The sequence below is a fragment of the Agelaius phoeniceus genome, chromosome 16, assembly GCF_051311805.1.
Source record: "Agelaius phoeniceus isolate bAgePho1 chromosome 16, bAgePho1.hap1, whole genome shotgun sequence".
Classification (NCBI taxonomy): Eukaryota; Metazoa; Chordata; class Aves; order Passeriformes; family Icteridae; genus Agelaius; species Agelaius phoeniceus.
In genome coordinates, this window is record NC_135280.1 from 4469492 (window position 1) to 4481774 (window position 12283).

Genomic DNA, 12283 nt, shown 5'->3' on the forward strand with positions numbered 1-12283 from the left:
CTTGATAACCCAGAGATTCAAACAGAGGAGAGGAGAGGAGAGGAGAGGAGAGGAGAGGAGAGGAGAGGAGAGGAGAGGAGAGGAGAGGAGAGGAGAGGAGAGGAGAGGAGAGGAGAGGAGAGGAGAGGAGAGGAGAGGAGAGGAGAGGAGAGGAGAGGAGAGGAGAGGAGAGGAGAGGAGAGGAGAGGAGAGGAGAGGAGAGGAGAGGAGAGGAGAGGAGAGGAGAGGATGCTGGCTCTGCAGGAAGGCAGGGAGGAGGGGTGGCACAGGTGGAAGCTGGTACCAGTGGCACCAACAGGACTGGTTTGGGGAGTAGGGGGGCAGATCTTGGGCTATCTCCACAGAGCCCATGAAAGCTGGGGCTTGTTTCTGGCAGGTGGATGCTCAGTGTTGGCTGAAACTGTGGCGGAGAGGGTGAGGGGAGGGCTGGGGAGGGGGAAGGGGCTCCTCCCCCGCAGCCCCCAAGCTTCCCACGCACACGCCTGCCCGCCGGCTGTTAACAACACCCCGCTAACAACCGGCTCTCACCTCATCCCCACCGCCTCCCTCCCACCCCCGAGCCTGGGAAAAACCAGCCCCGAGGTGCCAAACCCTGTGCGAGCCTTTTGGGAAGGGGAAGGAGGAGAGGAGCCCGACACCCCGGGATGCAAATGGCCAGCAGGATCCCGGTACCCGTGGGAAAACAGGGGATGGAGGAGCAGCCCCTCCTCAGAGCATCCCTGAGAGCGCGGCCAGAGGTGATAACATCTGCGGGGGATCAAGGGCTGTTGGGAGCAGCACATCCATAAAGAGACGCCGGAGCCGGGAGCAGGTGACTGTGGTCAGCAAAAAAAGCCACTTTATTGGTGACCGCTCCCACGGGAACCCCGTGGCAGCGATCGGGTTCAGGTCCCTGAGAACACACTGTCCATGCTGGTTCCCCTCCCCACATCTATTGCTTTAAACACATCCTAGGTACAGAAAGCACAGAGTGACATTCCAGATACTGGAACATATAAATTAAGGTAAGTGATAGTTACAAGACATTGCAAAAAAAAATTTTTTTTTTTCTTTCTTAAACAGATTATCAAAGGTTGGGGAATTTTCTTTTTCTGATCCACAGAAAATGTATAAAAAGCATTTTAAAATCTACATATTTCTCAATGTGTTTTTTTTTTTTCTTAAAAAAAAAGGCACAGTAAAAAAAATACTGGCTCAATAACATATTTACAACACACCCATTATGGGCTATTTTCACTCAGCTTCAAGTTGGAAATGTTCAGCTCTGGCTCAGCCCAGGGGCATAGAGAGGGCTGGTGTTGGCAGGCAGGGCAGCTCTCAGATGATGCAGGGTCCCTCTCCCTCCCTGGATAAATCCCTCTCCATCAGGGAGAGCACAGTGGGAGGGTTGGGAGGTGCTGCCTGCCTGTGGCAGGTGCCCAGCTGGTCAGGTGCCTCCTGGGCAGCACCCACAGCCAGGGCAAGGCTGGAGGATGCTCTGGCCCTGCAGGGGACACCCACAGAGCCCCTGCACAGACCTCAAGGTGTTCCTTTGCAGAGCTGCAGGGGTGCTTGAGCAGCACTGGAGGGAGATCCTGGACAAACACGGTGCCCACCCCACTGTGGCAGCTCTGGAAAATCCCTCCTCCCACGCCCATATTTATAGAAAGTCTTTACACCAGTCTCTAAATAGTTCACCCACCAATGGTGCCAGCAACACTTCACCCGTGTTGGGGGAGCTCTGGGAAATGGAGTTAACACCAGCACCATCTCCCAGCCACCCCACGGTCTCCCTCCAGTGAGGCTGTGGAGCACCCAGCAGCTTTGCAGGACCCTGGAGGAGCCATTGCCATGACCAGAGGCTTCTCCTGCCCACCTCTGCCTGCCGAGCCAGGGAGCAGAACTCACAGGGACCCCTCATCCAAACTGGGAGCCAGAGCTTCGCTGCTGAGATTTTGGGACTGGGAGAGAGGATGGGCTGGGTCAGGGGTTATAGGAGCGGGTTGTGGGGGGAAGATGCAAAGAAGGGAAGAACACACCAAAAAAAAAATTAACATTTGAAAGGGAAAAAAAAAACCAACCATCAAGGAGAAGCAAGGCCGGGGTGGGGCAGGGCCCCGCGCTGCGGCCGCTGCCCACGCATGGCGTGGGGCCCGCCAGCCGCGGTGCCCGTGGGTAAGTGCTCATTCCCGTCCCTCTCCGCCCTCCCGGCCGGACCAGGCAGCGAGGCAGGCAGGGCAGGGCTCCAGGGGCCGCACAGCAGCCTTCAGTACACACACACTGTGCAATACCACAGCAACGACGTCCGTCTGTCCGTCCGTCCGGCGGCGAGGCCGGAGCGACACACCCGCACGCAGGTCCCGCACGCCCGTCGGATACCGGGGAAACTCGGGACGAGGCTGGAGGGCACGTGCACCTCCTAGTAAACCATGTTGGTGGGGCACCACGGCGTGTCAGGGTACAGCAGGCAGTGCACGGAGCGGAACCTGAGGGGCAGAGAAGCAAAGCTGAGCATGGGATGGTGGCGGCCCCACGGCACCCAGGTTTGGGGGGACAGGGAGCCCCAGCTCACCTGGATGGGTCCTCCTCGACAGAGAAGGCTCCCTTCATGTGGATGGAGTTGCGCTTGTTTTCGAACATGCCGTAGCTCAGTGTCACCTGGGGGGCAAGCACAGAGGGGTGAAGTGGCCGACATGGCCGTAAGGATCAAGCAGAGGAAAGGGAAGCTGCAAAATTCACCCCGTTTCCCAAAGCCTCCAGTGACACTTTGCATCATCCCACAGGGATGAGCCAATGGGGCTTTTCCCCTCTGCTGTTTGGATCACGTGTCAATCAATATCTTAGCCATGATGCCCAATTTTTAGGTGACAACTTGGGGTACCTGTTTGTGGATCTCCGACTTGGGCACCTGGTGGAGGTTCTCCAGGTGGGAGTGGAAGAGGTTGCTCCGGATGAGCTTCACGCCCAGCACAGACTCGATGATGTAGCCGATGGTGCAGTCGTCAGGCAGGCGGATCTTCTCTGCAGTGCTCATGAAGTGACCCCCACTGCGGGGAGACAGAGAGGGGCTGCAGAGGAGCAAAGCCCAGGGGATGTGGGCACCCTGCGGGATTCTGGGCTTGGCCAGTGGGTGCCCAGCTCTGATTAAAAGTCACTTTAGGGGAGCTGAAACCCTTCCCAGCTTGTTTCCAAGCTCCCTGCAGACACCCCCAGAAGGCAAAGAGAGAAAGGTTGTGGGACATGGTCCAGCACCCATCCCCAAAAATGTCACCTCTCTGTGCCCTGGGGACCATGAGGAGTCCCCATGGGAGAGCAACACCAATGCTCTTACCTGGCCCAAGGGCTCATCTTCAGTGCCAGCCCCCGGCTGATACAGAACCCTGCTCCACCCGTGGCAAACCAGAAATGCACAGGATGCTGTGAGAGAGGGGAACCAACGCAGTGAGACAACAGCTCCTTCTGCACACAGCCCAGATTAAACCAGCCCCAAACTCTCCCCAGGCTCACCATCTTGTTCTCACTGATCCTCTCCGTGGCCTGGATGGGCCGGTCCAGGCTGGGCTTCCCGATGTAGATGTCCTGTGTGTGGGGGTAGCTGGAGAGCAGCTTCACCAGCATCCGCACGTTCACGTAGTTGTCATCGTCCACGTGGCAGAACCACCTGCAGTGACAGCGGTGTCACACCCACCCGGGGCAGCTGCCCAGTCCCCACTCTGAGGTACAACCCCAAAACCACAAATGGTCTCTGTTTGCACCATCCTGCCCCCCTTTATCCCTGTCCTCCCCCTCAGCAGCCACTTACTTTCTGCCGGACTCGATGAACTTGTCGTACTCCACGGCCATCTTGCAGGACAGCGCCTGGCGGCTGTGGGCAGCCGAGCAGTTGGTGTTGATGACGTTTCCTGCAGGGAAAAAAGAGGGGTCAAAGCCCAGCATTGGTGCATCCCACACCTCCCCACACACTCAAACGGTGACACTTCACCACTCATGTCCCAGGTGTGCCAGGGGGATGGAAACTCATGGGTGATCCCGATGCTCAGTGACCCACATGCTATGTTGTTTTGGGCAAACGATGAATTTTTGGGGGAATGTCTTTTTTTGTCCACATGAGAGAAGGGAAGGGATGATTAAGGAATGTGGATGCAGCAGATGCACTGAAGATCAGCTCTATCCATGTTTTAAGCATGATGCCGCCCCACATCACCTTGCCCAGGCTGCACCAGCCACCCTGGGGGTGAGGGAATATCTGTGAGCCCCGAGCTTCCTCAGGACATGGTAAAAATCCTGTCCTATTTTTCTTGCCCAGCTCAAAGGTAATCTCTTCCCAGCCTGAATTTGCATGGGGAGAATAGACCATGCTGACCCCAGCCAAGAAAATGCTCCCATGAAACCATGTCAGTGTTGCCATCAACCCCAGCTCACCCCAGGGACAAAGTGGTGCAAAGGCACCCCACCCTGTTACTGTGATCCCCAGCAGCACCATGCAGTGGATGGGCAGGGCTGACTGGGAATTAAACCTGCCCCCAGATGGGGCTCTCAGGCAGAGGGTGCTTTAGGCATCATCAGTGAAACAAATTGTGTCATTCTCAACCCACATTCCAGTGGCGAGGGCTTTTTCAGAGTTCCCAGGGCAGGCCCCACACCAGCCATGCTCCACAGGTGGGAGCTTTTCAGGGGACCTGGCCAGGTCACACACACAAAGGGACAAGAGCCACAGACTCACGTGCTTGCTTCTTCAGCTCCTCATCCTCCCCGTCAGTGAAGATGAAGGTCTGAAAGAGAAGACAAGGCACCTCTGAGGACCGGGGCTGAGACCATGTGGCTCTGGATGTGACACAGCACCCCTGGGCAGCACCTGGGATCAGCTCCTCCAGGAAGCTGGTGGTGACCTTGTCCAATCCCCAAGTGGCACTGGAGAGCCAGGCAGCCACACAAGACCCCCAGCTTCAGACCAGGCTGGGTGCTGAGCTCCCCTTGGGAGCAAACCCTGCACAGAGCATCCCCATCCTCTCGCCTTTAGCATGGGCAGCAGCTGACAGGGAGGTGTTGGGGGCCACAGGGGCTGTCCCCAGCCCCAGGGGAGGCGGGGGCATGCAGGGGAGCAGGTGCAGAGCACGGCCTGATCTGAGCAGGGATTTCAGAGCCGAGCTGGCGCGTGTGGCGCTGCAGCAGCCGCCCAGGCAGGTGTGTTTGTCCCTGGCGCCGGCTCCAACCGCGTCCCCACCTGTGTCAACAGCACGTGGCTGTCCTTGGCCACTTGCACAATGCCTCCACAGCTCCTCTCTGCTCCCTGTGTCCTACCCAAGGGGGCTGAGATGGTGCCAGTGAGTGCCACTTTGCCAGCCCGAGGAGGGGATGGTTCCCCACTGCCCCGTCCCAGCACAATCCCACGGTGCCAGGCAGCGCCCGGCCGCCTCCCCGGACCCCTGAGCTGCCTGCCCGGCTGCACTCCTCTGTTTACACAGCTAATTCCTGGCATATGTCACCCAGGAAGGAGACTGGAGGGGCTGCTCTGGGCCTGGGATTTGGGGAAGGACGAGAAGCAGGAGGAGAGAGCAGGGGGTGGGAAAGGCATCGCCATCAATCAGCGGGCAGCAAACAAAGCTGGAGGAGAGAAACCACAACCAGCTGCCAAGCGCTATTAAAAACCAGACGTGCACAAAAGGGCAAAGGAAGAAAGACAAAAGGGCTGGGGGGGGGAAGGCAGGAGGCAGCAGAGGGAGGACGATGGAGCGCTGGGGATGATGAATTACAAGTGAGCTGGAAATTGGGTGCCACCCCGCAGCCGGCCCGGGAGCGCGCTGGGGTTTTGTGGCTTGTTTGAGGAGCTGGGTACAATAGTGGGGTTGACTTTACTCAGCGAGGAGAGTTAAGCGGGCAGCAGTCATTAGCATACAGCTGCACTGGTTAACCCAACCCTGTTTGCTCAGGTCCCCAGCCGGGGCTGGTGGGGAGAGCCCGGAGCTGCAGTGAGCCTCAATGGGAGGGGACGGGGCTACAAGTGACCTTTGGGGCTTGAAAAGGAGAAAAGAAAAAGCAGGGGGAGAAAAAAAATGATGGAGGAGGTGGGAAGGCAAGTTCTCACAAATGCACAGCCTGCCGTGCAGCCTGGCTTGTGGGGAGGGACAGAGGTCAGGAAGGCTCTGAGTAAAGGGGATGGGGAAGAGCTGGTGAGGAAGGGACAGCTGGGGGACGGGGACCCATCAGCTGCAGGGCCAAGGATGCCTGTGGCTGCTGTGTCCCCATGGACACAGCACTGCTGGGGTGGCACAAAGTCAGTGCTGTGTGTAGAGGAGGGGCTGTCACCCCCAACCAATTCAGGGTACAGCTGCTGGTCCCCATTTCCCGCAGGTGCTCCGGGACTGGTCAGGCAACTGATTGAGGTACAAACTGAAGCAGGGCAGCAGGACAGCATCCAAAGATGCCTGAGACAACCCCATCACACAGGGGGGTTGGCACACCAGCCCAGGTTCCAGCCTGGCTGGGGGGGCAGGGAACACACAGCCTGTGCACAGGCGAGACAGAAAATGTTTGCTTGATTAGCTCAGAAGCGCCGTCCAGCAACTGCCTTCAGCTGCTCCAAAAATAACCCCACAACTAATCCTGCACTCAGCCTCTATAAATAGAGCACAGAGACAATTGTTTATTACTGGCCTGCACCGAAACGTTTCATCCTACCCAGGCATCTCCCCTGGGCCCCTCCCCACACACAGCCCTGGGATGTTCCTGGTGTGGCTGGACCAGGTGGCACCTCAGGGACTGGGACAGGGGCACACAGCTGCCAGTCACCCCACGTGGGCACCTACTGGGGCCTCACAGGTTTCCCACATCCCTCCCAACCCCACCATGACATTAAATTAAAACTAAAACTATTAAAGGCTTCATTTTTTAAAATTAATTTTGTTGTTGTTTTGTGTTTCTTGGATGGGAGATGCACCCTGCCTGCATGGCCTTTCACCTGGGGCTGCAGGGGAGAGGAGCAGAGCTGACAGCCCAGCCTGGGAGGGGATAGGCCAGGAAAGGATGAGAACAAGTTAAAAACATGAGTCCACCTTTGGCATCTCCCATGTAGGATGCCATACACGAGGGCAGAGTCCAGTTTATAGAGGTGCAAGTGAACACTGCAGCCAGCATCCCTGAGCTGTCACCTGTAAACCACCACCTCCAGACCCAGCAGGGCCAGAAAGCACTGCCAGCCCTCCCAGCCACCTCTCTCCCACTTGGCCCCTGTGCCAGCCACAGCACCGAGGGGTGCAAGGACCTCTTGGACCCCCCCCAGTAACTTTTCCTGCAGGGCGCAATAGAGGAAGGGCCCGCTGCCCCCCCCAGCCCCTGCAGGAAACCTCATTGTTCTCAGAACTGCAGCTTCAAGAAACACAGGATGCCAAATCCCTGCCGAACAATAGCTGCCAGCGCTGCTCGCAGCCCCGCACAATGCGCGGCCCCGCGGCCGGGACTGAGCGGCACCCGGGATCCCCGTGGCCACAGCCGGGTCAGCCCCTCCCCAGCTGCCCGCCGGGAGCCAGGCGGCCTCCCCACTGCCCCCTCCAAGCCCTTGGGGAGGGATCTTTTTTTTTTTCTTTTTTTTTTGGTCCCCTTCATTTCTGCTTTCAGGGTGACTCATTTCCCCTGCGCTGCTGGAGCCCGCGGGTTGCTCATGGCTGGTGCTGCACAAGGTGTCCCTCCAGCCAGGGCCACCCCAGGGTCATCGTGGGCTCTCTGTGCTGCCTGGCCGAGTGGGTCTGTGACTTCCCAGGGTGACACACTCTCAGCACAGCCCATGCCTGCCACCGCCCCACCAGCACCCCCACCAAAAGGGGAACTGGGCCAGGCAGGCACCCCGTGACCCTGCAGTGCACAAATCCTGACCCTGTGCCACATCTCACTTCCCCATGCTGGGAGAGGATGGAGCACCCCAGCACCCTTTTCACAGCCTCCCCACTTGGGTGCAGAGGAAAGGAGGCAGCAAGATGTGCTGGTTGGGGGGGCTCAGTCTCCAGCTGGTGAGGGGTTCTGGAGCAGGTCAGGATGCTGCCTGCCAGCTTTGTGTCCCCCACAGCAAATGTTCCTCTTTTCCCTCCAGCCTCAGGGTTTAGGGGGGGAAATCCCCACCCCTCTTCACCAAGTTGGGAGCAGTGTGATGGCCATGTCCCTGCAATGACAGCGTGCCACGGTGGCGGCAGCAGCCCCAATCCATGGGGGTGGCTCTCCCCCGGACCGGGGGCGGGTCTGTGCTGGCACCGGATCCCAGGGCTGGGACCTGCAGAGGCGGCGAAGGGGCTTGCAGGGCCCCGGGCCCTTCCTCCCCCTGCTCCCTTCAGCAAGAGGAAGAATCCTCCACTGTAATTTTAAATGCTATAATTTTTAATAACCTCCTCACAAACAATGAGCTCATTGTGTGGCAAGGGTCCCCCACCCTCCCTCCCGCCTGGTGCTCCACGCGCCGCTCACCGGCTCCGGGGCTTTTATGGGCAAGGACAGCAGCATCCTCCGGGACAGGCAATTAAAGGGCTCCCATCCCTTAAACCCACACAGGCTGCCCCGGGGGCAGCAGGGAGGGACCCTCACACACCACCCGAGCTGATCGGTGCTCAGCAGGCCCTGGCACCCAGCCCAGGGCCGGGGGGAGGCAGCTGCACCGCGGGATGGTTTGGGATGAGCAGCCCCCGGTCTCAGCCGCTCTGGTGGGCGTGCAAGTGAGACCGGCATGCCAGCACGCTCCAGCGTGTGGGTGGGGACCCTGGCCAAGGTGCTAGAGGGATTTGGGAGCCGCCATCAGAGGAGCGTGCTCTTTGGAAGGCGAACCCGTTGGCTTTGCCCCGAGAGCAGGAATTTTTCAAAGGCTGCAATTACCGGGCGGGAGGCAGCCAGCGGATCCCACGCGGGCGGGACGGCGGCCCGGGCTGAGCCCCGGCGGGCTCCGAGGCGTGTGCCGAGCTGCCCGGGTGCCTCCGGCTGCCCCAGGGACACCCAGCCGCCTTCAGGGCAAGCCCAGGGGCACCAGAGTTGGCTTTGGCGACTCTGCCGCTGCAGATCATCCAACTCGGCAAGAGAGCAGTGGATTTAGACTTGCTCCTGTCCAGGGTTTCTGTTTAATGGTCGTTTTCCTCCCCCCTCTCTTTCCTTTCAAGTACAAAGTTTCTCCAGCCCGCACTCCAGCATCCTAAAGATACTGAGACAGCTGGAAACTCTCCCCAAAGCAGAGAGGGGAAAGCCTGTAACTCTCCTCCAAAAGCAGCTTGTGCGGCCTGGATTGTGCAACCCAAAGAGGGGATTTAGAAGGGAATAGGGATGTGCTCTCCCTGTGCAGAGAGGCAGGAAGGAGAAGGGGGTGCCCTTTGCAGTGTCTTGGAGGTGACAGAGGGCAGGAAACAGGGACTATTGTGGGCAGAACAAAGAACGGCCAAGGAAGGACACAATGGCTGTTCCCCTATCTGCCAGGGCCCAGGCAGGAGCTACCTGCTGGATTTAACCCCTTCTCAGCCTGTCTGCATCCCTCCTGCCTGGCTAATGAACAGCCAGAGGGAGGCTGGGGGTTGAGTGAGAGGAGAAAGAGACGCAGCGTCAGGCAGAGGAGATTCTCAGCCCCGGGGCAGGAACTTCCCCGCGTCGGTGAGGCAGCTCACATGCCTGAGCACCCTTAGTGAAACCCAGAGTGAGGGAGGATGAGCAGAGACAGGCCTGACTCAGACCAAGAGAGACGTTTGAGAGAAGGCAGTGCCCCACTGCCACCAAATCACCCTCCTGGGATGGAAACCAGGGGGCCAGGCAGGGAAGAGATGCAGGAACTGCAGGGAAGCAAGAGAGAACAGCCCCATAGCAGCAATCCCACACTCTGCAGGCAAAAAAACCCCAACCCGATGCCAAGTTTGGGGAAGCCCAGGGTGCTTTAAAGTCAGGGACAGCGTGGGAAGAGCAGAGCCGGTCACCCCCAGCAGGGCGGGCTCATCCCCGGTGCCTCACATCCCCTCAGCCCTGCTTTGCTCCGCAGGAGTTTGCGCTGCCTCCAGCTCTCTCGGCAGCTCCTTGTGCTCAAGTGCTGTACAAGAGCCGTCACTCAGCGGCTTGGCTTGTCAGGCAGGCACCTCGCCGGGCTGCGGCCCCCCTGGCTTCATGGCCCTCATCTCTAGGCAACCTGACCTGGACACGGCCGGCTCCGGCTCCCTCGTTCCCATGGAAAGTGCCACACAAGAGGCTGCGAAGCCTTTTCTCTGCGCCAGGAGAAAAGGGGCTTTGTTAGCTTGCCCAGGGGGACAGCGTGAGAGCCGAGCCTTAGGGCTCTGGGAATCCAAACGGACAAACGAAGCACAAAAAAAAAAAAAAAAAAAAGAACCTAGAAGAAAGCCGGAGCTCACAAGAGGGAGAAGAAAAAAAAGAGCAGCCATTCCCAGGATCATCTGTAGGTGCTCAAAGAGCGTTTCACTCCACCACCACTCACCGCCCCCTCGCAGTGACAGCAGAGCATAAAAGAGGTTTCCATTAAATAACTGGACCAAGGAGAAGTGGCAGATCCACTGCCAAGCCCAGGAAACATGAGCAAAAAAAAAAAAAACCAAAAAAAAAAAAAAAACCAAACAAAAAACCCCCACAATTCACAGGGGAAAAAATGTAGCAAGATAATTCTTGGGGTACAGTGAAGGAGCCAAGACCCCACAAGGTCCAGCAGACTTGGGTGAGGGGGGCATGGGCAGGTCAATCCTTCCCCCATGGCCTCCACCCTCAGCCACTCCAGATTTCCAAGGAAAACAGTTTGCAAGCAAGAAACTGAATTCCAGGCCAGGAGGAAACACGTGAAGACAGTAGGAAGAAAAGGTTAGGACCAGACATAACTTACTTTTGGGAAGCTGTCTAAGGGTAGAAAAAGTGTCTTAAGAGCAAATGGCAAAGCACATTTCCTAAGGAAACAGCTTTTTTTCCTTTATCCTTTTGAATTTTGCTTCAGTACTTGAAGGACAGAGTAAGGGACTGCCAGGACTCTGGGCAGGACATCAGTAAGGTCAGGAACCAGACTCGCTGGAGCTGCCCTGGTGTGGGTGAGCCCAGCAACTCCAGTCCTGCCCAGTGCCTTGCCAGGAGACCTGAGGAGAGCTTCAGCACATCCCAGCAGCACATCTTCAGCACATCTCCCAGCCCTAGGCTGATAACCCGGGTGTCCTTTGAGCAGCATAACTGCAGAGGCCTGACCCCGACTGTGGCACCACGGGCTGGGCTGCACCTCCTCACCGTGCCTCAGTTTCACCAGCCAAAAGCAGAGCAGCAATGGGAGGGACTGAGGGGAAAGGACCCCGGAGCAGAGTTTGGGGAGGGTTCCGAGTGCAAGGAGCCAAGGTCGGGCTCTCTCCATCACTCACCCTACAACGCTGCATTTCACCCTCCCGAAAACACAGTTGGCTGCAGAACAGCCCAGCCAGCCTCGGAACACCACCCTGCTCAGCGATATGGGCAAAAGGGAAGGGCAGGTGGTATTTGCTGGGTCACGGCACCACCCGGATCGCACAGAACGCAGGGCCAGGACCGCGGCGGTGCAGCGTGGGCTCCAGCCCGCCCCGAGCCGCTCCATCCCGGCCAGCGGAGGGGACCAGCCCCGTCTCCATCCCTGTCCCCATCCCTTACCATGTCGCGGTTGCGGGAGATCCAGGTGTCGAGCAGCAGCTCCAGCCGCGCCTTGTGAAACTTTTTGGTGGTCTTGACGGCGATGAAGACATCGCGGGGGGAGATGTCCTCGGCCGGCGGCCGCGGGGGGCTCGGCGGGGCCGGGGGCAGCTCCCGCCGCGCTCGGCTCAGCCGCCCGAAGTAATCGGCGAAGCTGCGGAGCCCGGGCGGCCCCTGCGCCGCCGGAGGAGCCACGGCCGCCGCCGCCCCCAGGCTCTGCAGCGCCCGCTGCGCTCCGCCGGCCTCCCCTCGGGCCAGCCCCGGCCTGCCCGGCGGCTCCACCATGAGCACCAGCAGGCAGGTGAACATGGAGCCCACGAGGGACAGGAGCAGCTTCCTCCCGCAGCTCTTCAGCATCCTTCCTTCCTGCGCTCCGCTCCTCGCCTCTCCGCGCCGCCGCCACCGCCGGCCCCCGCCGCGCCGCCGCCTTTAAACCGCGCCCGCCCCGCCCGGGGAGGGACGGAGCCGGGGCCGCCCCACGCGGGGCGTGGGCACCGCCCGGCCCTGCCCGCGGACCGCCCGCGCCCCTGCGAGCCCCGCGGCCTCCCCGCCAGCCCCTGCGCGCGTCCCGGCTCCTCCGGCCCCGTCCTGCCCGGGCCGGCCTCTGCCCTGCGCATCTCCGCGGCCAGGAGCGCACGGCTGGGTGCGGGCA

The 12283-nt window shown here is 59.4% G+C and overlaps 1 protein-coding gene across 1 annotated transcript; it reads right to left on the reverse strand.

Moving 5' to 3' along the window:
• Window positions 1-808: 808 nt before the first annotated feature.
• Window positions 809-12047, reverse strand: LFNG (LFNG O-fucosylpeptide 3-beta-N-acetylglucosaminyltransferase). Its single transcript, XM_054643590.2, has 8 exons — window positions 11593-12047; window positions 4703-4751; window positions 3782-3881; window positions 3487-3640; window positions 3311-3396; window positions 2861-3026; window positions 2552-2637; window positions 809-2465 (listed from the first exon to the last, which is right to left on the reverse strand). The coding sequence occupies exons 1-8, from the start codon at window positions 11986-11988 to the stop codon at window positions 2399-2401; spliced, it is 1104 nt and encodes a 367-aa protein (XP_054499565.2). The 5' UTR covers window positions 11989-12047; the 3' UTR covers window positions 809-2398.
• Between the last annotated feature and the right edge of the window lie 236 nt (window positions 12048-12283).